This window comes from Schistocerca nitens, chromosome 2 (genome assembly GCF_023898315.1).
Source record: "Schistocerca nitens isolate TAMUIC-IGC-003100 chromosome 2, iqSchNite1.1, whole genome shotgun sequence".
In the NCBI taxonomy this organism is placed as follows: domain Eukaryota; kingdom Metazoa; phylum Arthropoda; class Insecta; order Orthoptera; family Acrididae; genus Schistocerca; species Schistocerca nitens.
In genome coordinates this window covers 980531130-980555440 of record NC_064615.1, presented here as the reverse complement: position 1 = coordinate 980555440, position 24311 = coordinate 980531130, and the positions used below count along the sequence as shown (strand labels likewise).

Below are 24311 nucleotides of genomic sequence, written 5' to 3'. Positions count from 1 at the left end.
AGGAATCTCTGCAGGTAGTTCTCTAATTAACAACTGATACAATTCTTAAAACATGATCCTGTAATCCATTACACTGCTATGGTTGAATAACACTAAATTAAACTGGTGTTAAATAGAACACGCACCAAGAGCATAAGCTTAAATAAGAGCTAGGTTAAGGTGAAGAAAATAAGGCAAACCTTTCCCAAGATTTTGTTTGTCATTTTTTGTTCATGTATGTGTTGCTGACATTAAATACATACAATCAAATAAAAATACTTTAATGTTTATTTTGGAGAGCCTTTCCGTGAAGATGCTAAGTGAAGGCAAACAATTTTTCAACAGTGCTTGGAGATTCACAGTCAGCAAAGAAAAGAAGTTGCTCAGTTACACAATTGTAAGTTTTTAGCAACAGTCCTGCATGTAGCTTAATTTTTAATACTATGTTGTTTTGTTAAACAAGTCTTCTACCCTTAATCTCATTTTTGTACAAGGAAATTTTACTTTAAAATACACCACACAACAAACCTGTATCAGTGTTTAACAGTACAGGGTGATTCAAAAAGAATACCACAACTTTACAAATATGTATTTAATGAAAGAAACATAATATAACCTTCTGTTATACATCATTACAAAGAGTATTTAAAAAGGTTTTTTTTCACTCAAAAACAAGTTCAGAGATGTTCAATATGGCCCCCTCCAGACACACGAGCAATATCAACCCGATACTCCAACTCGTTCCACACTCTCTGTAGCATATCAGGCGTAACAGTTTGGATAGCTGCTGTTATTTCTCGTTTCAAATCATCAATGGTGGCTGGGAGAGGTGGCCGAAACACCATATCCTTAACATACCCCCATAAGAAAAAATCGCAGGGGGTAAGATCAGGGCTTCTTGGAGGCCAGTGATGAAGTGCTCTGTCACGGGCTGCCTGGCGGCAGTCTCAGCTGCAGACAGTGCTTGAACCAATTTCAGACGATAAGGTTTCATAACTAACCTTTTTCGTAGGACTCTCCATACAGTTGATTGTGGAATTTGCAGCTCTCTGCTAGCTCTGCGAGTCGATTTTCCTGGGCTGCGAACAAATGCTTGCTGGATGCGTGCTACATTTTCATCACTCGTTCTCGGCCGTCCAGAACTTTTCCCTTTGCACAAACACCCATTCTCTGTAAACTGTTTATACCAACGTTTAATACACCACCTATCAGGAGGTTTAACACCATACTTCGTTCGAAATGCACGCTGAACAACTGTCGTCGATTCACTTCTGCCGTACTCAATAACACAAAAAGCTTTCTGTTGAGCGGTCGACATCTTAGCATCAACTGACGCTGACGCCTAGTCAACAGCGCCTCAAGCGAACAAATGTACAACTACATGAAACTTTATAGCTCCCTTAATTCGCCGACAGATAGTGCTTAGCTCTGCCTTTTGTCGTTGCAGAGTTTTAAATTCCTAAAGTTGTGGTATTCTTTTTGAATCACCCTGTATAAACCATTGAGATACCCTTTTTTTGATATGGAGGGATTAGAAAAATAACACAAACTACATTAGTATTTGTTTTACATAAAAACAATTTATTTAATACAACAGTCCTCAGGTAATAATCAAATAGCAGTAAAAAATTCTCAATCAATCACTGTCATCATCATTTCTGCAACGATTAAGTGGTCTTCTACTTTCTTCGTCAGATCCATAAATAACGTCCTCATCAGAGTCATTTATCATGGAAAATGCTGGATTATCTTTGGTAATGGGAGATTCTGCAATGAAAAAATCATCTCATTAAACAAACATATTGCACTGTTCAAATTAGCTACACTTCAAGGATATTTTATGGTTACATAATTACCAAATATTGTTCCTTTTGAAGGAGAATACACATATGCCATTGTATACAAATAGAAATTGAGGAGGCCATAAAATGACATAAATTCTGCAGAATTCTTGTAGTTGGTAGATAATTCTGCGACAAAATTATCTTCCAGTATACCGACTCCAAATCTAAGTACAGTTATTGTAAGACTTACTGCCAAGACAATAAGCATCAACAATGTCAAAAATTTGAGCCGCATATCTGGAACAAAAACAGAGGAACAGTGACACACCTTATGACAGCTAGCAAAAGCAAACTGGTAAAGGTTGCATGAAACAATTATAAAATAGTAAATGGTGAATGGTGAAATGTAATGTAATGTAATCTACAAAGGTGCATTGTTTGAAGTATCTCCACTACCATGTGAGTTAATTAAGAACAGAAGACATTCCTGAATAATTGGAATTATATAAGATATTAAATACATATAGATTTTTATTGTTTTACAAATAATCAATTTTTTTTTTTCAGGTTTCGCGTTTCACAGATCTTTTTTGCAGGTTTCCATACTTGTGACTACTTTACTGTTGTTACAAGATAGGCCTTACTGTTTCCTTATTCTGCTGATGAAGTGTAGTGTCCAACAAAGGACTCTCATTATAAATGTAGACAACATGAAAATAAAGACAGATAGAAGAATGCAACAAATGGTGTGTTTACTGTGAAAGCTTTAAGAATTTTATACAGCAGTTTCAAAATAGTAGTTACAAAATCTACCAACAGATGGCACTATAATCACAACATGTAGCGTAGCGCCTATAAATTGCACTCCAAGACCCAGAGCAATGTATTCCACCTTTCAAACATGAAAAGATATAAGGGTACCGAAGGAACTAGTTGAAATCATGCTGGGGGTATCAAGCAAAATTTGTGACTGGATTGAGGATTTTTTGGTAGGGAGAACACAGAAAGTTATCTGGGATGGAGAGTCATCATCAGATGTGGAAGTAACTTCAGGTGGGTCCCAGGGAAGTGTGTTGGGGCCATTGCTATTCATGTTGTATGTTAATGACATTGCAGATAATATTAACAGTAACCTCACACTTTTTGCAGATGATGCAGTTATTTATAATGAAGCATTGTTTGAAAAAAGCGGTACAGATAACAGTCAGATTGTGATATGGTTTCAAAATGATGCAAAGACTGCCAATTTACTTCGAATCTCCAAAAATTAAAAAATTACGCATTTCACAAAATGAAGAGTGGGGGAGGGGGGGGGGGGATAACACATAGCATCCCTCGATTATAATATCAAAGAGTCACAACTGGAAGCAACCAGTCCATACAAATACCTGTAGGGATATGAAATGGAACAGTCAGTTGGAGGTTAAGCAGGTGGCAGGTTGAGATTAACTGGTAGAATACTAGAAAAATGTAATCAGTCTACAAAGTACACTGCAGACGAAACATTAATATGACTCATCCTTCGATAATGCTCTAGTGTGTGGGAGCTGTACCAAATAGGACTAACAAGGGATAATGAATGGATAAAAGAAGGGCAGCAAATATGGTCACAAGTTTGTTCGACCCACAGGAGAGTGTCACGAAGAAAGAACTGGATAGGCAGACACTTGAAGACAAATGAAAACTATTCCATGAAGACAGAAAATTTTTAGAACCAACCTAAATGTTGAACCTAAGAATATATTACAACTCTGTACTTATCACTCTCACAGGAATCACAAAGACAAGATTAGACTAACTACAGGGTGTGCACAGTCATTAAAGTGATCATTGTTCTTGCACCTCATATGGAAATGGATCGGGAAAAAGCCATAATAACAATGGAAATTTAACCTCTGTCATGCACTTCACAGTGGTTTGCAGAGTATAGGTGTAGATGTAGAAGTATTCCATTGAATAACAAAGAGTTTATTGTACTGCAATATCACAGGTTAGAACAAAGTACGAGGTGCATTCAAGTTCTAAGGCCTCCGATTTTTTTTCTAATTAACTACTCACCCGAAATCGATGAAACTGGCGTTACTTCTCGACGTAATCGCCCTGCAGACGTACACATTTTTCACAACACTGACGCCATGATTCCATGGCGGCGGCGAAGGCTTCTTTAGGAGTCTGTTTTGACCACTGGAAAATCGCTGAGGCAATAGCAGCACGGCTGGTGAATGTGCGGCCACGGAGTGTGTCTTTCATTGTTGGAAAAAGCCAAAAGTCACTAGGAGCAAGGTCAGGTGAGTAGGGAGCATGAGGAATCACTTCAAAGTTGTTATCACGAAGAAACTGTTGCGTAACGTTAGCTCGATGTGCGGGTGCGTTGTCTTGGTGAAACAGCACATGCGCAGCCCTTCCCGGACGGTTTTGTTGCAGTGCAGGAAGGAATTTGTTCTTCAAAACATTTTACCTGTTACCATAGTGCCCTTTGGAACGCTATGGGTAAGGATTACGCCCTCGCTGTCCCAGAATATGGACACTATCATTTTTTCAGCACTGGCGGTTACCCGAAATTTTTTTGGTGGCAGTGAATCTGTGTGCTTCCATTGAGCTGACTGGCACTTTGTTTCTGGATTGAAAAATGGCATCCACGTCTCATCCATTGTCACAACCGACCAAAAGAAAGTCCCATTCATGCTGTCGTTGCGCGTCAACATTGCTTGGCAACATGCCACACGGGCAGCCATGTGGTTGTCCGTCAGCATTCGTGGCACCCACCTGGATGACACTTTTCGCATTTTCAGGTCGTCATGCAGGATTGTGTGCACAGAACCCACAGAAATGCCAACTCTGGAGGCAATCGGTTCAACAGTCATTCGGCGACCCCCAAAACAATTCTCTCCACTTTCTCGATCATGTCGTCAGACCGGCTTGTGCGAGCCCGAGGTTGTTTCGGTTTGTTGTCACACGATGTTCTGCCTTCATTAAACTGTCGCACCCACGAACGCACTTTTGACACATCCATAACTCCATCACCACATGTCTCAGAAAACGAATGATTGCATGCTGTTCAAGTAAGGAAAACGTCGCCATTTTAAGTATTTAAAACAGTTCTCATTCTCGCCGCTGGTGGTAAAATTCCATCTGCCGTACGGTGCTGCCATCTCTGGGACGTATTGACAATGAACGCGGCCTCATTTTAAAACAATGCGCATGTTTCTATCTCTTTCCAGTCCGGAGAAAAAAAATCGGAGGCCTTAGAACTTGAATGCATCTCGTATTGCAGCAACAAGGTATAGTTTTCAAACATGATTAAGTTCCAAAAGGATGAGAAAACAATTCGTAAGTTCGTCAACAAAATCAAACAGACAGTGTGGCAGCCCCATATAACTGTAGTTATTTCTGAAAATGTCATCATACTTTCTGAACTTATTTAGCAACATCTGAGAATATCCATCTGAAGGATTACAGTAGACTGGTTTGAAGTGCTCCAGCAAGCTTTCAATACTGAGAAACAGTCTACACGTTTCCATTCAAAATCCAAAGTTACCTGGTCATTTGTTGCTGTGTGGCAAATGCCTGTCTCTGCAAACTAGACTCATATACAGGGTGATTGATTGATGGAAGAATACAGAACAAAAGAGGTCTAATGAACTTATGTCTGGAAACACATGTTTTCCACACTACAGACCATTTATTCAATCCTACATTGTTACAGAGACTGTGGCCTTATATGCACTATACGATGCAGCCACAGTTACAGTATGTGTTGAAAATGGTTTTCACATGCCTCAAGGCATGCACGTGTACACCGTAGCATGTTCTTATCTCACGTGTTCACTCAGTCAGGTTGCATCCGAACAATGTCAAAGGCAGCACGAATACACTGCTCCAGTGTCTCCACATCTGGAATGGGCTCTTTATACATGATACTTTCGAAATGGTCCCATAACCAGAAACTGCACGGGCTGAGATCCAGTGAACGAGCAGGCCATGCAACTGGAACCCCTCATCTGGTCCATCGACTAGGGAAGACACTATTGAGATGTATCAGGACATTAATGGCAAAGTGGGCTAAACCTTTTGAATCATCAATGGCACTTCTTCCAGCTGGGGAGGCAAAGTCACCCACAAGAAACACCAATAGTTCCGGCATTTTAGACGATGTGGAAGGAAGACGTCCCAAAATACGGTTGCCAATTATCCTGGTCCACAGATTCCAGTCGCATCGATGCTGATGATTTACCACCACCATACCATGGGGGTTCTTCATACTATCCCACAGATAACTGTTATGAATGTTGAAAGATACCACTCTGTGTAAAGGTGGTCTCACCCGTGAATAGGACGGATGACACAAATCCCAGTATTGTGGTTGCCTGGTGAAGAAACAGTGACAAAACTGCTCGTGATGTGGAAAGTCTGTCACTTGTAAGACCTGCACACACTGTACATGATAAGGGCAGTAACATTTGTCATGGAGAATGTTCCACATGGTCATCTGGCTTACCCCACACTGGCAGTCCGACTGCCTGTTACTGACACGGCAGTCACATTCCACAGTCTCAATCACATTTTCCTCCAAGCCTTGTGTCTGAACATTATGGGTATGTCTTTCATGATTTCCTGCTTTTGGAAATGACCCTGTCTCAGACAAACGGCAAAACCCTGTTGCAAACATTTAATGCTGGGGTTGCTGGCAGGGACAGGTCTCCTGATACAACCTTGCTGTCCGCTGCCCGTTGCCATTTGCCTTTCTGTAAGCAAACACTTTGTCAGCAAGCTCTAGATTTGAATACAGAACATAGTGTACAATGCCGTAGCACAACCACCACCGGGTGAGTCAGCAAGAGAAGTGAATTGGACACAATGTTGCCAATTAATATGGGAGGAGAGTAAGTTTGGGCATGATGTATGGGGAATAGTACCATCATCTAGGAGGAAACCATGGATACTGTAACTGTGGCTGCATGGTACAGTGCCCATTAGATATCAGTCTCTCTGTAGCAAAGTATGATTGAATAAATGGTCTCTAGCATGGAAACCAAGCATTTCCGGACATAAATATCTTGAAAGGTACATTACACAATCCCTTGAAAGGTACATTACACTTTACAGTTATATTACTTTAATTTGTAATTTAAAAAGGAATCAAAGCATAATCTATGACATAATTGTTATTACTAAACTTTTGGTGTGAAATTGGTGAACGAGGTGTGTGAGAAAAGTAATGAGACTGATTTTTTATCTATCAAATCTTTTATTTTTTTCAAACAACAATCTTGTCCCTTTCAGCAGCTACATACTGGCAGATTCACTGTTCTTGCCTTGGTAGCAGTGCTGAAAGGCTTCAATTGGTAGGACCTTTGTAACAAGTCATTCACATTCTTTTGAATGTTCTCCAGAACCCCAAAATGAGATCCTTTTAAGACGCTTCTCAATTTTAGGAAAAGAAAAAACACGAGCATTTATATCAGATGAATTGGGGGGGGGGGGGGGGGGCTGTGGAACAACAGGAATGCCGTTCAAACAAATTTCGGGCTTGCAGCCGGTCGTCGTTCAATATTTCGCACAATATTTCAACTGGGCACCTGCCAGTCATCTTCAGGTGAGCCGTTGCAGACTGGCGAAAATGTCCTCCATTCCGCAATATATAGCGTACTGTAACTATTCTGCGCATGCATCGAAAAAATATTTTGAACAGACTGACGGTGTCGCCATGCGTAGCCCCGTCTCCTTCGGTGGCCAACCTTTTTATGGAGTATTTTGAAGATAGAGCGCTTGAATCAGCTGCCCTGAAGCCAACAGTTTTTTGGCAGTATGTGGATGACACTTTCATAGTGTGACCTCATGGAGAAGATAAATTAATGGAGTTTCTACATCACCTCAACTCCATTCATAGCAACATCCGGTTCATCATGGAAATAGATTAAGATGGTTGTTTGCCTTTCTTGGATGTCCTGGTTCGAAGGAAGAATGATGGTTCTCTAGGGCATTCAGTTTACCGGAAACCCACTCATACTGATTTGTACCTGCAAGCATCGAGTTGCCATCACCCATCGCAAACCATGAGTTTGCTTAAAACACTTGTTCATAGAGCTCATACTGTCTCAGATCTAGATAGCTTACCTCAAGAACTTTCCCATCTAAAGACAGTATTCAGCGAAAATGGGTATTCCATCCGGCAGATTAACAGGGCACTAACAGTTAAAACAAAGAAGCAGGACGAGAATAAAGAAGAGAACATGCCGGAACAATCTTTAGCTTTTCTTCCTTTCGTTGGCAACACTTCGTTCAAAATAGCAAGAATCCTCTGAAAATTTCAGGTAAAAGTGGTTTTCCGCCCTTCATCGAAGATTGCGGACCTTGTGGGATCAGTTAAGGACTATCTGTTACTACGAAAGGCTGGAATTTACAAGATACTGTGCCAATGTGGTACGGCTTACATAGGTCAAACCACACGCACCGTGAAAGAACGCTGCACTGAACATCAACGTTACACCCGCCTTTTGCAGCCAAGCAAGTCCGCTATTGCTGAACATTGTATTTCTACTGGACATTCAATGGAGTATGAGAAAACAATGATTTTGTCCACGGCAATGTCTTTCTGGGACTCCATTATTAAAGAATCCGTAGAAATACGACTGGCGGAAAATCTGTTAAACCGTGACAGCGGCTACCAGCTGGACAGTGCATGGAATCCCATCATCTCCACGATTTGCTCAAATCACAGACGACAGAGTGCGTCAACGGCCGTGGCAAACAGCAACGCAGAGGGCGACTGAGTTCCGCTATTCCACCGGTGAGGGCGCTGCTGGCGGGCAGTGTGGTTCAACTATCAAGTTTTCGACGCATGCACAGAATAGTTACAGTACGCTATATATTGCAGAACGGAGGACGTTTTCGCCAGTCTGCGACGGCTCACCTGAAGACGACTGGCAGGTGCCCAGTTGAAATATCGTGCGAAGTATTGAACGACGACCGGCTGCAAGCCCGAAATTTGTTTGAACAGTCAATTTGCCGGGAAAATTTTAAAATTCACAACAGGAATGCCCTTTGAGATAAAAAATTCTATGATGGAAGTGTCTTGTGACATGGAATGTTGTCATGATGCAGCACCCACTTGTCTGCATGTGCAGACTCAATCGATCCACCATTTTCCTGAATCTTTCAAGGACACCTTTGTAAAATGCTTGGTTGACAGTTTGTACTGGAGGAATTGTCTTACAAGAGCACGCACACATGTGAAATTTTTGTTGGTTTTTGAAGTCGGTGGTTTCCCTAAGCGAGGTTCATCTTTAACTTGTTCTTGGCCTTGCAAAAATGACTTTTGCCAGCAAAAAACTTGTCCTCTTAATAGGCCTGCTTCAACTTTTCAAACATCACACTCGTGGAGTCCTCAAGTTTACCACAAACCTTATTAGCATAACATTGCTTTAAATTTCTCTGCTCCATTTTCATAACACACAACAAGAAAACAATTTCATTGAGGTCACTCTCAAAAATCAGGTGATAGTTGTACACAGCTGAAACTCAGACTAAGCATCTGGAAGAGATGAACAGACCAGTCTACACAAGTAGAACAACACTGCACTGCCAGATTGTTTGCACTGTTGTCAGTCAGTTCCATTAATTTTCTTACACACCTTGCATATTTGCAAAAATCAGAACCAGAAACCTAGAACCCGATATTTATGAATTTTGTACGTGAAGATGTATTCATTCATTGCATTCCATTGACACCCAGTAACTCAAATATGGCCTTTGATTTAAAGCTATTGCAGTTTCCCACATGGCTTGCATCCACTCAGAGAATCAACAAGACTCAGGGCCAATCACTTAGTGTGGCAGATATTAAACATCCTGGGCAGTGACGGGCACTGCTGCTAGTAATTAATAATGAAGGATCTGATGTCGGCTCACGCTCGCAGATGACACACGCTTCCACCTGAATGATAGTGAAGAAGCAAAACTGGTGTTTTGTGTGAAGTGTTTCTGTTTGGGGTGTGGGATACAGCAGAGGCATTATTGGCCCTAAGTGGACATTTTTGAACAATTTGTTGCGACACAGGAACTGTTGGGAGGACCGACCAGGTACCGAGTGGTCCTTGGAAGATGGGGCATTACTAACATGGATTAAGCCAAACTCAATGGCACAGGTGTGGGCTGGCTTCCATGTTCACCCAATCTGACTCCTTGTGACTACTTTTTTGGGGTACATTGAAAGACACTGCCTACCAGAACTATCGCACTGCACTGGACAAATTAACTAACAATCTGTGTGACAGCTGAATCCCTTTCCATTGACACACTACAAGATGTGATGCCAAATTTCGTTGTTTGTTTGCGTCACCTCCTTACTGCAAGCAGTGGACATTTTGAAAAGATTGTGATTTGAATGGAAAGACTGCTTGCAGAGGATGAATTCATTTATGTATGCCAAGCTGTACATCGTAACAGCCCCATGTTACCAAATTTTGTGACTACTACTTCAAAACTTCTGCATAAAATTCTTAGACCTTCCACAATAAACATGGCCATTTACATTCTTCTAGCAGTCTTTGTTTTCACATAATTTAATTTTAAAATCAGGGAGTCCTTTGTTATAGTATCTTGGGTTAGCAAACAGGAATTAATGAAACTGGAGGAACTACTTAAGTTACAAGGAACAACTTACCAAAATAAGGCATGGCACGAAGTTCACTGTATGCCCTCAATATGAGGCACACCAGGTACAGTAAATAGACACCACATGCTATGAAGAAAAAAACCTTGAGACCCTGAAACAAAAATTAAAATAGCTGAGCAGAAGCAGGACGATTTTGAATTATTTGACTGACATAAGCCTAACTACTTAAAACTAATGATCAAAAACACAAAAAGTGTGTGAATAATGTCGTCTTGGAATTAAAACAATAGAAATGATTTTACCTTGTTACTAAAGAGGTCTACACTTTCTGCACTGAGAAATGATATTTTTTTAATCATGTCCAAAAGAACAGATACTATCGGTGACCATGGAGCTCGTTAGAATGACATTACAATGAAATGAATACCCCTAGCTGCATACAGGCATTGATATAAGTCAACGGGGACAGTTGAAAATGTGTGCCCCCACCGGGACTCGAACCCAGGATCTCCTGCTTACATGGCAGATGCTCTATCCATCTGACCCACCGAGGACACAGAGGATAGTGCGACTGCAGGGACTTATCTCTGGCACGCCTCCTGTGAGACTTGAAAAGATTGTGATTTGAATGGAAAGACTGCTTGCAGAAGATGAATTCATTTATGTATGCCAAGCTGTACATTGCAACAGCCCCATGTTACCAAATTTTGTGACTACTACTTCAAAACTTCACGGACATGTCCGTGTTAGGAATGTAGGTCTCTCAGGAGGCAGACATTTAGTATTTGCTGATAATCAGGTCATCAGAGGTGGAGCCAACAGATGGGTTTTGGGAAAGATGGAGAAGGAAATTTATCATGTCCTTTTCTGAATAATGAATGTGACATTTGCCTTACAACAATTAAGAAAAGAATGGAAAAGCTAATTCTGGATGGCCAGACAGGGAACTGAATACCAGTGCCCCAGATGTGGGGGTCAATGTTTTAACCAGTGTACCATTTCAATCGGCTGCTTGTTTCAGAAGTTTTGATAAATGTTTTCTCAGCTGTCGAGCAAAAATTTCAAGTCCTATAAGTCAGACATTGCAAGAATCACCAGCTCCAAAAATCGTCAGGAACACTGTATCACACAAGTAATAATAGGTTGGAAAATAAATGAAATACTGATACTGTAAGACAATGAGGTTGTGAGGGATACAGTGCGAGACACCAGGACAGTTCACTGCTGCATAAAGAATTTAAGTTTCTCTTTTCCTTTTCTTAACAGACTCTCTACAAGATAATGATCAGATAAACTTTTATGTATAATGGTAAAGCACAGAAGTATCAAAATAAGGTAAGCAATATTGGTAAGGAAACTCTTCAGTTAAAGGTTCTAACCTAAGATAATTGCTGGCAGCCAAAACAAGGTTGCTGATGTTCTGGAAACAATTAGGAAACTGTTACTCAAATTCAAATTGAACACACATCTCCAACAAAAAACAAAAAGGCCATATTCTGATATATGCAGGAGGTTGTCTCTTACAAATACAGTATACTCATTAAATTTGTTTGTATGGATGCAAATACATGCCAATTAAAAAACTGTTCACAATGCATATCATTGCTCATGGTCTTATAACTGTGGCATTAAAATTTACATAATCCCAAACAAGTTATTTGGGCTGTTTAATGAAAGGCTTCATTAGTGAAAGCTACATGTGTGTGAAACTGATGTCCACTCCCACACATTACTGCAGTAATTATCAGCTAAACATGGTAGGAGGTCAAAAGTGAGCTGAATTTGTGGCATGGAAGGGGTACAGCTGCAGTATTTGCAGTACATTCAGAATTGGACTGTTGGTCAACTATTTTACTTTTGGATTGATGATTCCAGAAACCACGTCTAGTCCAGAATTTTTTATACACATTTTATAGCATTGATGGACTTGTCTGGAGTCAACATAAACTGCCTCATTTGGAGATACTGGGACATTGAAGCCTTCAACTATTACAGAAATAATGTCAGAGAGCAACTCATATGGTTTTTGTTCCAATCGTTAGATGGAATCACAATGATGTGGCATGGTACTATGCATCTGTGTTCAGTTTTGACACAGGATGAGCTTACAAAAATGTGTTCTCATTATATCCACTTCCAAAGACTGTGCTGTTTCCTGAAGAAATTTCATAAGTAGTTCCAGTGAAAGTAGCACTGAGGGTGTGCCAAAGAAGAGATGCTTCAAAAAAGTGATGCATTATTTTTTCATTAAATGCCATTTCTTTCTTCCCAATGGTTGAGATTTAGGTATAATAAAGAAAAAAAAATCAAGAAACATGACCATTTGTATGTTCCAGAACAGTATGTAGCCATACTTAAATATCCATGTGCTTAGTTTCAACTGTCATAATTTGAATCCCGATAATTTGGATTTTGATAACTTGTAGAAAGTCCTTTAGTCACAAATCACTCGGAAAGACTATTGTAGCCCAACAGAAAGTTAAATTTTTGCCTAGTAAATAGATGGACTTTCAATATGATTCACAATGGAGGGAACTTGAAACTGTCAACAAATTTACTGATGATTTCATGTAACTTCCCAGCTCTCAACTTGCCCTTCTGGGGCTCTTCAGTATTAATATATTGGATGTTTCAGAAAGTATAGTAAATATTTTAGGTGGTAGTGTAGATTAGTTCAAATAAAAATTCTAAGCTGGAAAAACATATCCGTCTTTTGCATGAAAGAAACCTCTTCTAATAATGCTAGAAGCCCATTCTCAAGAAATTTCAAATAATGGGGTAAAAATCAAACTATGGAAAACCCAGGATGGATGTAACAATATTAGAGAAGGAAAGTTGTTGCTCACCATATAGCAGAGATCCTGTTCGCAAAAAGTGTCACACAATTATAGCTTTTGGCCATTAAGGCCTTTGTCAGCAACAGACACACACACACACACACACACACACACACACACACACACACACACACACACAAAAACGCAACTTGCACACATGTCTGCAGTCTCAGACAACTGAAGCCACACTGCGAGCAGCAGCAGCAGTGCATGATGGGAGTGGCAACTGGATGGGGGTAAGGAGGAGGCTGGGGCAGGGAGGGATACTATGGTGGGGGTGGCGGACAGTAACTCAGTACCATCTGGGACTGGAGCAACTGAATTACATTCTCTGCCAGGGTTTCGATTAAATCTCGTCGTGCCCTGAAATGAGAAATGTCCTGCCCACTATCCTTCCCACCCTCCCTACAGTGGTATTCCGCCGTCCACCGAGCCTACAAAATATACTTGTCCACCCTTACACGACCTCTGTTCTCGAGCCCTTACGTCGTGGCTCGTACCCCTGTAATAGACCTAGATGCAAGACCTGTCCCGTACATCCTCCACCTCCACCTACTCCAGTTCAGTCACTCCCATCAAAGGCAGGGCTACCTGTGAAACCTGTCATGTGATTTACAAGCTAAGCTGCAACCACTGTGCTGCATCCTATGTAGACATGACAACCAACAAGCTGACTGTTCGCACGAATGGCCAATGACAAACTGTGGCCAAAGTGGCCCACCCTGTTGCCGAACATGCTGCCAAACATGATATCCCTCATCTCAATGACGGCTTCACAACCTGTGTCATATGGATCCTTCACACCAACACTAGCTTTTCTGAACTGCACAGATGGGAACTTTCCCTGCAATACATCCTATGTTCCCATAACCCTCCCGGCTTCAACCTTCGTTAGTCACTGTCCTCACCCATCCGACCCCCTCCCTGTTCCCATTCCGGCACTACACAGCTGTCATTTCACTGCCACACCCAGTCTTTTCATTTGTTTTTATTTCTCTCCTTTTCGCTACTTACTCCCTCCCCCTCCCCACCTTCTCTCCAGCCCTTCGTCTAAACTGCAGCATTTCACTGTCCACCACCCCCACCATACTATCCCTCCCTCTCCCCGCCCCAGCCTCCTCCTTACCCCCACCCAGTCACCACTCCCATCATGCACTGCTGCTGCTGCTCACAGTGTGGTTTCAGTTGTCTGAGACTGCAGACGTGTGTGCAAGTTGCGTGTGTGTGTGTGTGTGTGTGTGTGTGTGTGTGTGTGTGTGTGTGTGTGTGTGTGTGTCAATGGCTGACAAAGGCCTTAATGGCCAAAAGCTATAATTGTGTGAATCTCTTGCCTATCGCAACTCAGCATCTCCACTATATGGTGAGTAGCAACTTTCCTTCTCTAATATTGTTAAATAATGGGGTAGCAACACAACTGTCTAGCATACCACACCATACATTCACAAAGGATTCTTGATAATGTTTCTCCACAAAACACAGTGGGTTTTTGGTGGACCACCAGTATTAGTTACAAGTATTACAGTTTCTTTCACAAATGAGTGCTACATCACTAATAAAGGATATTAATGGAATTCCGCAGCGATTTGCAACTAACCAATGACAAAATTTCAGTTGCATACCTTCATCTTCTCCTCGGAGGTGTTGAATCCACTCTAAATAATAAGGATACAGGATGCCCACATGCAATGTCTGTCCATGTATGATAATAATGGAAATACCTGGATGGAGCAATACATACAACAAGGAAAAGGCAACCACCCACCTATTGCAGACTGATGCATGGAGCACAAAAACATGTAACAGAAAACAGCATTTACACTAACTTTTGAGCACAAGCTATTTTTCTAACCAATTTACACATATTCACACAAACAATTACACAGACACTGAAATGAACACTACCTGGCTACAGAAAGACTGATTATTGATACCCAATTACTGAAAGCAGCTGCTTGAAGTGTTGGGGGTGGGGAAGGTAAGGAAGGAGGCAAGGAGATGACAGTGAGAAAGAGGTAGGTTTTTTGTCAAATGACTCCCTGGCTGTAGAAGATGAAAAGATTAAAGCAAAAAGTTCTGTAGGATGAGAGAGGGATGGGGGAAAGTGAGGGGGAGCAGAATGGGGAGGGGGAAGGGGGAGGAAGGAGGGAGGCAGAGAGAGAGAGAGAGGGGGGGCACATTGGAGGGAGGTAAGAGTGGTGTGTGGGCCAAGGTAGTGCACAATCTGGATGTAGAAGGGGTGGTGTGGACAAACGAGAGAAAGGAAAAGGAAAAGGGAGGCAGTGGGAACAGGTTAGCAGAAGCTGAAGCCAGAATGCAAGAGTTCAGGATATGTTGAGAGAGAGAACTTATGTGGAACACCAGTACATGTAAAAATTCAATCTGTGCTTGTTAAAGGACCACATTCTACCACACAATGTTAATTTGCACCTTCAGATGACTCCTGGGCATTGCACCAGTTCCACACAGTGTAGTGAAAACATGAATAAACACTCTTAATTGGGTATGCTGCAGTTAGGAAATCATCTACTGTATTCTCTACAAACAGCACCAGTGTTTCCATTTCAAAACCCATACACAAATACCATATCAGCAAACTCAGCATCTGTAAATATGTATAGAATACTTAATACAGTAGAATTGGTCAACAGATCTCAATCATAATTAAAGTTGAAAAATCCAATTATGTAAACACCAGCACAACTTCAAAATCAAAACAAAAATGACAGTCACAAATAAACACAAAGCAACTGGCATATCAACATACAAAATTCAAATTTATCTCTGTAACCAACGAAAACTGGACAAATGTTACATAGAGTGTTTCAGTAAAAGTCGTCTATATTACCACCTCCTAAAGCATATACTGTTCCTGCTGAAACACTCTGTACACTCCGCACAAAATACCATGGCTGGCAGATGTGCAGTCAGCAGGGCATGTGTGGGGACAGCTATAGTGGTGGGGATTAGGGTCAAGCACTGTAGGAAAAATGTCAAGTGCTGGATGGGAATTGCCATTCTAAACTGAAGCTCACATTTTTTGTAAATATTACATACTTGCATGGAGGGAGAGGAGAGTGGTATGTGGGCCAAGGTAGTGCACAATCTGGATGTAGAAGGGGTGGTATGCTTTGGTTAGTATCTAAAAAGAATTCCACTGAACATGCAGCAGTTTATTTATGCTTGGCCTATTAATCATTTGTAACTTTCAGAGAAGCATCCTGAGTGGCAAATTTTGAGTAAAACCTATACAGTTCTCTTGCTGTCACATCACTAACATATTGTTCAGACACAATTGTGAGAGAATTTTGAGACAATGATTTATTAGTTTATTAAATGAGGAACTGAGGAAAAGCACACCTCTGTACAAAAATAACATATAATGTCTTCAATCATGCTGTTCCCAAACCCACAGATTTTCTCATTTCACCAGCTATTGGTTGCCCTTAAAAATTAAATCCTTTCATTGAAAGTCTGTAGTTAGTCGAATAGCATGGCACACAATGAATTTTTGCATAATAAACATATGGCAAAATACTCTCCTCTTTGTGTACTATCATTTGCCAAAATCTCTTTTAGATATCTCTTATTACTTATGAAATATGGGGTAGGATATTACGGACATTTCACTCTGGTTTTATCACAGGCATCAGCGTGATCACAAATGAGTATGCTACATCAGGTCAACTTTCTCGAGACTGGTGATGAATTGAGACCTTCACCAAAGCCTAAAAAAAAAGCTGAGCTAAATTTAAAATGCAACAATATACATACATCAAAAAATGTTTTGCATCACATCAGTTCCAAGAGTTCCAGAACCTGTACAGAAAATTGGAATAGGGACAACATTAACATCATTTCCACCCTATTTACTCCTCATGAAAACCACACAGTGCATGTTGTAACACAATACAGAGACAGAGGTGGTGGTCCAGATTGCTGTACACACCGGTATCTCTAATACCCAGTAGCAAGTCCTCTTGCAATGATGCAGGCCTGAATTCGTTGTGGCATACTATCCACAAGTTCATCAAGGCACTGTTGGTCCAGATTGTCCCACTCCTCAACGGTGATTCGTCATAGATCCCTCAGAGTGGTTGGTGGGTTACACCATCCATAAACAGCCCTTTTCAATCTATCCCAGGCATGTTTGATAGGGTTCATGTCTGGAGAACATGCTGGCCACTCTAGTCGAGCGATGTTGTTATCCTGAAGGATGTCATTTACAAGATGTGCACAATGGGGGCACAAATTTTCATCCATGAAGACAGATGTCTCGCCAATATGCTGCCTATATGGTTGCACTATCAGTCAGAGGATGGCATTCACGTATTTTACAGCCATTACGGCACCTTCCATGACCACCAGCGGTGTACGTCAACCCTGCAAAATGCCACCCCAAAACAGCAGGGACCTCCACCTTGCTGCACTCACTGGACAGTGTGTCTAAGGCATTGAGCCTGACCGGCTTGCCTCCAAACACATCTCCGATGATTGTCTGGTTGAAGGCATATGTGACACTCATCAATGAAGAGAACGTGATGCCTTCCTGAGCGTTTCATTCAGCATGTTGTTGGGCCCAGCTGTACCGCACTGCATGGTGTAGTGGTTGCAAAGATGGACTTCGCCATGGACGTCGTGAGTGAAGTTGCGCATCATGCAGCCTACTGCGCACTGTTTGTGTTGTAACACCACATCCTGTGGCTGCACAAAAAGCATTATTCAACAAGGTGGCATTGCTGTCAGCATTCCTCCGAGTCATAATCCGTAGGTAGTGGTCATCCACTGCAGTTCCTGTCTCTCTGAGTTTCCTCCATGTCTGAACAACATCGGCTTTGGTTCACTCCGAGATGCCTGGTCACTTCCCTTGTTGAGAGCCCTTCCTGACACGAAGTAACAATGCGGACACGATCGAACCTTGGTATTGACCATCTAGGCATGTTTAAAGACAACACGAACCATGCACCTCCTTCCTGTGTAATGACTGGAACTGATCAGCTGTCGGAACCTCTCTGTCTAATAGGCACTGCTCATGTATAGTTGTTTACATCTTTGGGCAGGTTTAGTGACAGTATCCACAGTCAACATCTATCTTCAGGAGTTCTGGGAACTGGGTTGATGGAAAACTTCTTTTGATGTGTATATTATATAATACACAACCAACCCAAAATAATTGTAATCCCTAATTTTCATTGCAAACTTTTTCATATGTCTTGCAGTGTCTTACGTCCATGTAAAAAACTATGACCATTAATGAATTGGTGGTTATATCGTTATGAACCTGACAAATAAGTAAGGCAAAAATGAAATATTTTTACCAAATAGTTTCCATAAAATTGTTTGAGAAATATTGCAGGGTGTGTGCCATGATTCTTTCATCGCCAACCGGCCAAAAGATTGTGAACTTGTCAGTTTCCCCTTCTGAAAAAACGAATGAACTCACCCAGCACTTTGGATGAAAATTGGTTACTGTGCATCGGCTACCATGTCCCACACAGAACCCAGCTATACAACAGGATTTCACTAGATTTTATTGCTTGTCTTCAGAAAAAAAAAAATTCTAGTGTGCTGTTTTGTATGGCATTGTATTTACAACATGTATTTTTAAAAAAGTGCTGAAAATGTCATGTGTTTTGTAATGTTTCCATGTTTGTTTTTCATCTAGGAAATATGGCTGAATGAGTTCCATTAACTTTGATTATAAAATATTTATGTCCTGTAAATACAATATTTTTTTCTTTAAATTCATTCAAGCATTATTCACTTAGTGCAGACACAATGTAAGGTTTTTCTGAATAATTACTTTTGGAAACTGCAACTGAAACCAAATTGAGAAGTTACTCACGCCATTGTATTTTTCTATGAGGGCTGTTTGGAAAGGAAGTTCCGATTGATCGCAGAATGGAAACCAGTGTAAAAATCCAATGAAACTTTGCACAGATGTGATGGGCAGTGTCTCTAGTATGCCAGTCTATCACATCATGTCACTCTTTTCAGTTATGATTGCACAGTGAGCACATGAAGGTGCCAAGAAAATAGTATCTCCCACCAAGTACGAGGGCCTGATAAGATTTCACCTGAAGCTATGCAGCCCATATAACATAAATGTCACATGTTTCCTTCTTCAAGATAATTCTGTAGGAGCAATGAAGATGCTTCCGCAGCATTTTTCGATGGGAAGTGTTTGATCACCCACAATACAGCCCGTAATTGGCCCCCTCTGAGTTTCATCTGTTTTCATGAACCACTGGCTATGAAGACAACATTCTGGCACATACATGGATTTCTATGATGAGGGTATTGGAAAGTTGGTACAATGCTATAACAAATGTCTCAGTTAGAGGGGTGATTATGTAGACAAATATCTGGAAATTGTAGCTTACTGTTGCAAATAAAACATATTTGATTTTCACTCTGGTTTCCATTTCACCGCCGATCAGAATTTACTTTCCGGATACCCCTTGTATATAAGATGCATATATCTATACAAATACATAGAGGCAATGTCTTGACCTACTGACACATCATCGCCCTGTCCAAACCGCTACAGATAGTCACTTGATATTTGGAGAGGGTGTTGATCTAATAGCGAAGGTGTCATTTAAGAAGTGATTTTTCGAAATTCTACCCCTAAGGAAAGGAAAGGGAAGGAAAGTTCTACGAAATTATTTCACGATGAAAGTGTTTTCAAAGGTAAACCTATGAAAATTTGTATTTACTTTCTCTGCTAGAAATAAAAAAAAATTTATTTCACTGTTTATGGTTATGGAAATTCGACCACTAATGGGGGAAATAGTGGACGAAAATTTTTAAGGAAATATTTTGATATATTAAAAAATTTTTAAAGCTAAATCTATGAAAATTGATATTTTGTTTCTTGGTTAGATATAAAGAAAGTGTTGCAACATGAAAGGAACTTGAAAACCCAGTTAAAAAAATAAAATAAAATAAAATCTGTGTACGCCATATATTTTACATCAGCAAAGTACCAAGTGCGCTGAGCTAGTAAAAAATATCATGACACTTGTTCTCAATTTGGAAGCAATATACAGTTCTTTGTTCTCCTGGAAAATTTAGAAAACGGACTACTGAAGTCTCTGTGATCACCAATTCATTTGTACTCTTCCATGTGTGTCATATACTCTGGCAACCCTTTCTCATACACCATAGTGACACATGCATTTAGCATGTGGCTGTTATCAAACAGGCACAAACCTTATGCCTTGTTCATCCAGTCTGCAATTGACACCACTGACAATTCATCAGCTGACAGTACCACATACATACAAAGCCGTACTGTTGAATTTGCTGATGTGACAGAATTTTCTTTCTAACACCTCTAATTTGAGACATATAGAGACATATAGCAACAGAGCTACAAATGGAACGAATAAGGAAACACAGCTAACTGCACTGTAAACAGTTGCAGTTGACTTTCCCTAGTATCAAAAGTTTAATTATATGTACTGATTAGAGAAGTCTTATGGTGAATGAAAATATACAGTTACAAAACTATCGACCAGCAGAATGCAGGAATACTCACATAAAAGTGGCTAGTGTCCAACTTGTAACTGTACGTTGGATCTTGTACTTCATTTATCTTTTGCCACGTGGCCATAGTAATGGCTGAGAACCACAACATACCAACTATTACCATTTTTGGAAAATAGAATGTTAGAAGTCGTCGTTCATTCTGCAAAAACAAGCCCATTTTCAAAAGAATATCATAACATAAAAACACTTACAGACTGCGAACTGTGAATTAATGAATAAAACATTAAACAATGGAAAATCCAGGATGGCATGTGACAATATTATGAAAAGGAAAGCTTTGACTCACCATATAGCGGAGATTCTGAGTCACAGATAGGCACAACAAAAAGACTGTTCTAAACACAGCTTTCAGCCTGTAAGCCACAGTTGCCTTAGACTGCCGTCATGTGTGTGTGTGAGCTGCATTTGCTTTTGTGTGTGTGTGTGTGTGTGTGTGTGTGTGTGTGTGTGTGTGTGTGTGTGTGTGTGTGTGGTCTATTTTTGACGAAAGCCTTACCGGCGAAAGCTTTATTTGGAAGTCTTTTTGTTGTGCCTCTCTGCGACTCAGGATCTCTGCTATATGGTGAATAGGAAATTGTAATTCTTGCTGTGAATAAAATATACTTCTCTTCTATAACCCACTAATTGTTGCCAATACATTAATTTTATGCAATTTTCTTCACATAAGCCCAGTAACTCTTAATACTGAATCTTCTATTTTTTCAGCTATTTTTGAAATGGTTATCATGTGATGAAACTGAAATGTTGAACACCTGAGACAATTCTCCTAGTTTTGCAAGGGCACAGAGTATTAAAATCACTCTACAGAACTGTTGTGATTGAATTTCACATCAAACATGTACCGGTACCATGAAAGTTTGGTATGACTGTTTTATACGTATATGCTGTTTAGTACAGCAGAAACTATATGAAAGCTCACACAGTGCTTCTAACTAAAAGAAAGTTTTCAACCTCTGACACTGAATTCCGTTGACAACACTGATATCTTGAGTAAAACAGACAATGAAGTCAAGTTTCTCTCATTAGCAATGTGTTTGATAATACAGAAACATTATGGTTTAATATCGCATTTTATAAACCATACAATACTCTGAAGTGGGAGCATTAAGGCAGTTATTTCCATGTACTTTCAATGACAATTTTGGCTTCTACAACCAACTCATATTATTGGAAAAGAAACCTTTCAGACACAACTTACTTCTCAATAATTAAAGATGAACTTTAGGTTAACTTTATAAAGGACATAACAATAAATCACAGTGTTTGTTCACACCCCTCCCATGGGACACCACCTTTTCAAAGACACTTTCATTGTCAAGCAACAGAGTTTGTGTACTTCAAAGAAGCTGAGGGCTACGCCAACAGCAGCTTAGCTACCGGCAGGGCGTCCCAAGCCAGACAGGCCTCAGCAGAGGAGCCAGACAAAGTGTGTCCCACATTACTGGATAGGAGAGCTCAAAAGGTGTAGAAAATTCAAAGTTCCTAGAGGAATAAACAATAAAAATATCCAAGTCCTCCAGCACGGACACTGGGTGGGGGGCCGATAAAGCCACAATGTAAAAGTGTCATATTACAGAAGCACAATGGGAGCCTTGGAATGTACAGAAATGACTTCGGCAAAGGAAATGGACAACAGATTTGGCAATAGCAATGTGGAATATACAAAAAATGATGAAGTACAGAAAAACGAAAGAAACAGTTGAAGATATCAGGAAGTTTAAGTACAATATTGTGTCCCTACTAGAAGTGAGATTGCAAGGGCTTTGACAGATATATATATATATATATATATATATATATATATATATATATATATATATATATATATATATATATATATATATATCTCGGTATTCTCTGCTGTATAGTGGACCAGAAAGAAGAACAAGCCCATTTGGAACAGGGTGTATAATAAAAAGAGATTAGGAGAAGTCTTTTGGAACTTGAACCTATAAATGAAAGACTAAGCAGACCAAGAACAGGAGGGAAATTCAGGACTGTGACAATAATAACAGTATACACACCAATAATGGAAGCAGAAGAAAGAATAAAAGAACAGCTTTGAGAAGATCATGAAAGTACATGTAGTAAAGTACCAAACTACAACCTATTGATAGTTTTGGGAGCCTCTAATGCAGAGGCTAAGCGATTGAATGCTGAGAGTGCCAGGGAAATACACTTTACATGATGAAACTAATGAGAATGGAGCTGTGTTATGTCAGTTTGGTGCTACAAGTAATTTACTCATCAAGAGTACCTGTTTTCCATAAAAATGAATACATCTTGGAATATAGAAGTCAAGTAGAATAGTTAACAAAATAGACTATGTGTTAGCAAAATTACAATATTCCATGTCAGTAATAGATGTATGTAGCTGCTGGGTTCCAAACTGTGATTCAGACCACTATGTTGCGAAAGAGATGTTATCTGTAATAAATAAAAGCAAATTGTATTACTGAAAAATTAAATGATCCCAAAGATGTAAAAACATACTTAATAAAAATTAAAGATGTCTGACATCTGGTGAGGAACCACTGGGAAATCAAGATAGGTGGAGCAGGATCCAGAAAGTGGTGGAAGAGGCAGCGGAATTGGGATAAGGAAAAAGGAAAGAAATAGATGGTGTGATGATGAATGTAGACTAGCAACAGAACACAAAAATGCAGCAAGACGATGAATGACATGGAGGGCGACAAGAAGAAATGTGTATAAAGAATTAAGATCTAATGCTCATATGTTATGAAAGAAAAAGAAATGAACGGAAGCAAAATTTCAAGAGATAGAAGAACTAAAAACAGAAAGAAACATGAAAATTGTATTTCAAGAGATAGAAGAACTAAAAATAGAAAGAAACATGAAAATTGTATCATCCATCAGAATCAAACAGAGAAAATTTTCAACTAATACAAAATGCATGTAAAAATATAAAAGGTAAGACAATTAGAGATGAACAAAAACATTGCAGATATGGGCAAAATATTTTGAAGATATGCTTAGTACCAACTCAAACCTGGTATCAAGAACCCACAAGAACAGGAGGAGAACTGAGAGGCAAGAGAAGAAGAAAGGGAAGAAGCGAAAATACCAACAATGCAGGAGGTGGAATCGATGAGACATAAATTAAAAAATAACCATGCACCTGGTGAAGATGGGATAGTGTCAGAATTTATAAAGTGTGGCATTCTACCTCTAATAAACGTGATACATCCACTAATGTATAACTAGGGAAAATGAAAGCATCCCTGAGGACTGGAAAACAGGGATATGATGATATGCCCTATACTCAGGGTATAACTAAATTCCCTTAACAAACATTGAGGAGTTGTAGTGGTGACAAAGACAGTTAAGTTGTATGGAAATGTACCATTTTCCTGCTATACATGAAATACCACAGCACATGTCTACCGATCACCTGATTCCTCATGCCCATTACAGGCTTGTTTACCTCCCATTCAACTGACTTTGTAGATCTGCCCGGAGAGGTTTGTACTTACTGCTGTGCTTTGGTTTTTGTTCATACTGTTCTACAGTACAGTAGTAATC

General features: G+C 40.0%; 1 protein-coding gene across 2 annotated transcripts in view; it reads right to left on the bottom strand.

Moving 5' to 3' along the window:
• Positions 1–1583: 1583 nt before the first annotated feature.
• Positions 1584–24311, bottom strand: part of LOC126234751 (transmembrane protein 181) — a 236396-nt gene continuing 213668 nt past the window's right edge. For both annotated transcript variants that reach the window (XM_049943498.1, XM_049943499.1), the window contains 4 exons: positions 20758–20907; positions 10429–10531; positions 1836–2060; positions 1584–1746 (listed from right to left, as the gene is read on the bottom strand). In XM_049943498.1, coding sequence (XP_049799455.1) covers positions 1616–1746; positions 1836–2060; positions 10429–10531; positions 20758–20907 — 609 coding nt within the window. In that variant the 3' untranslated portion in view covers positions 1584–1615. The remainder of the gene's footprint in view (positions 1747–1835; positions 2061–10428; positions 10532–20757; positions 20908–24311) is intronic.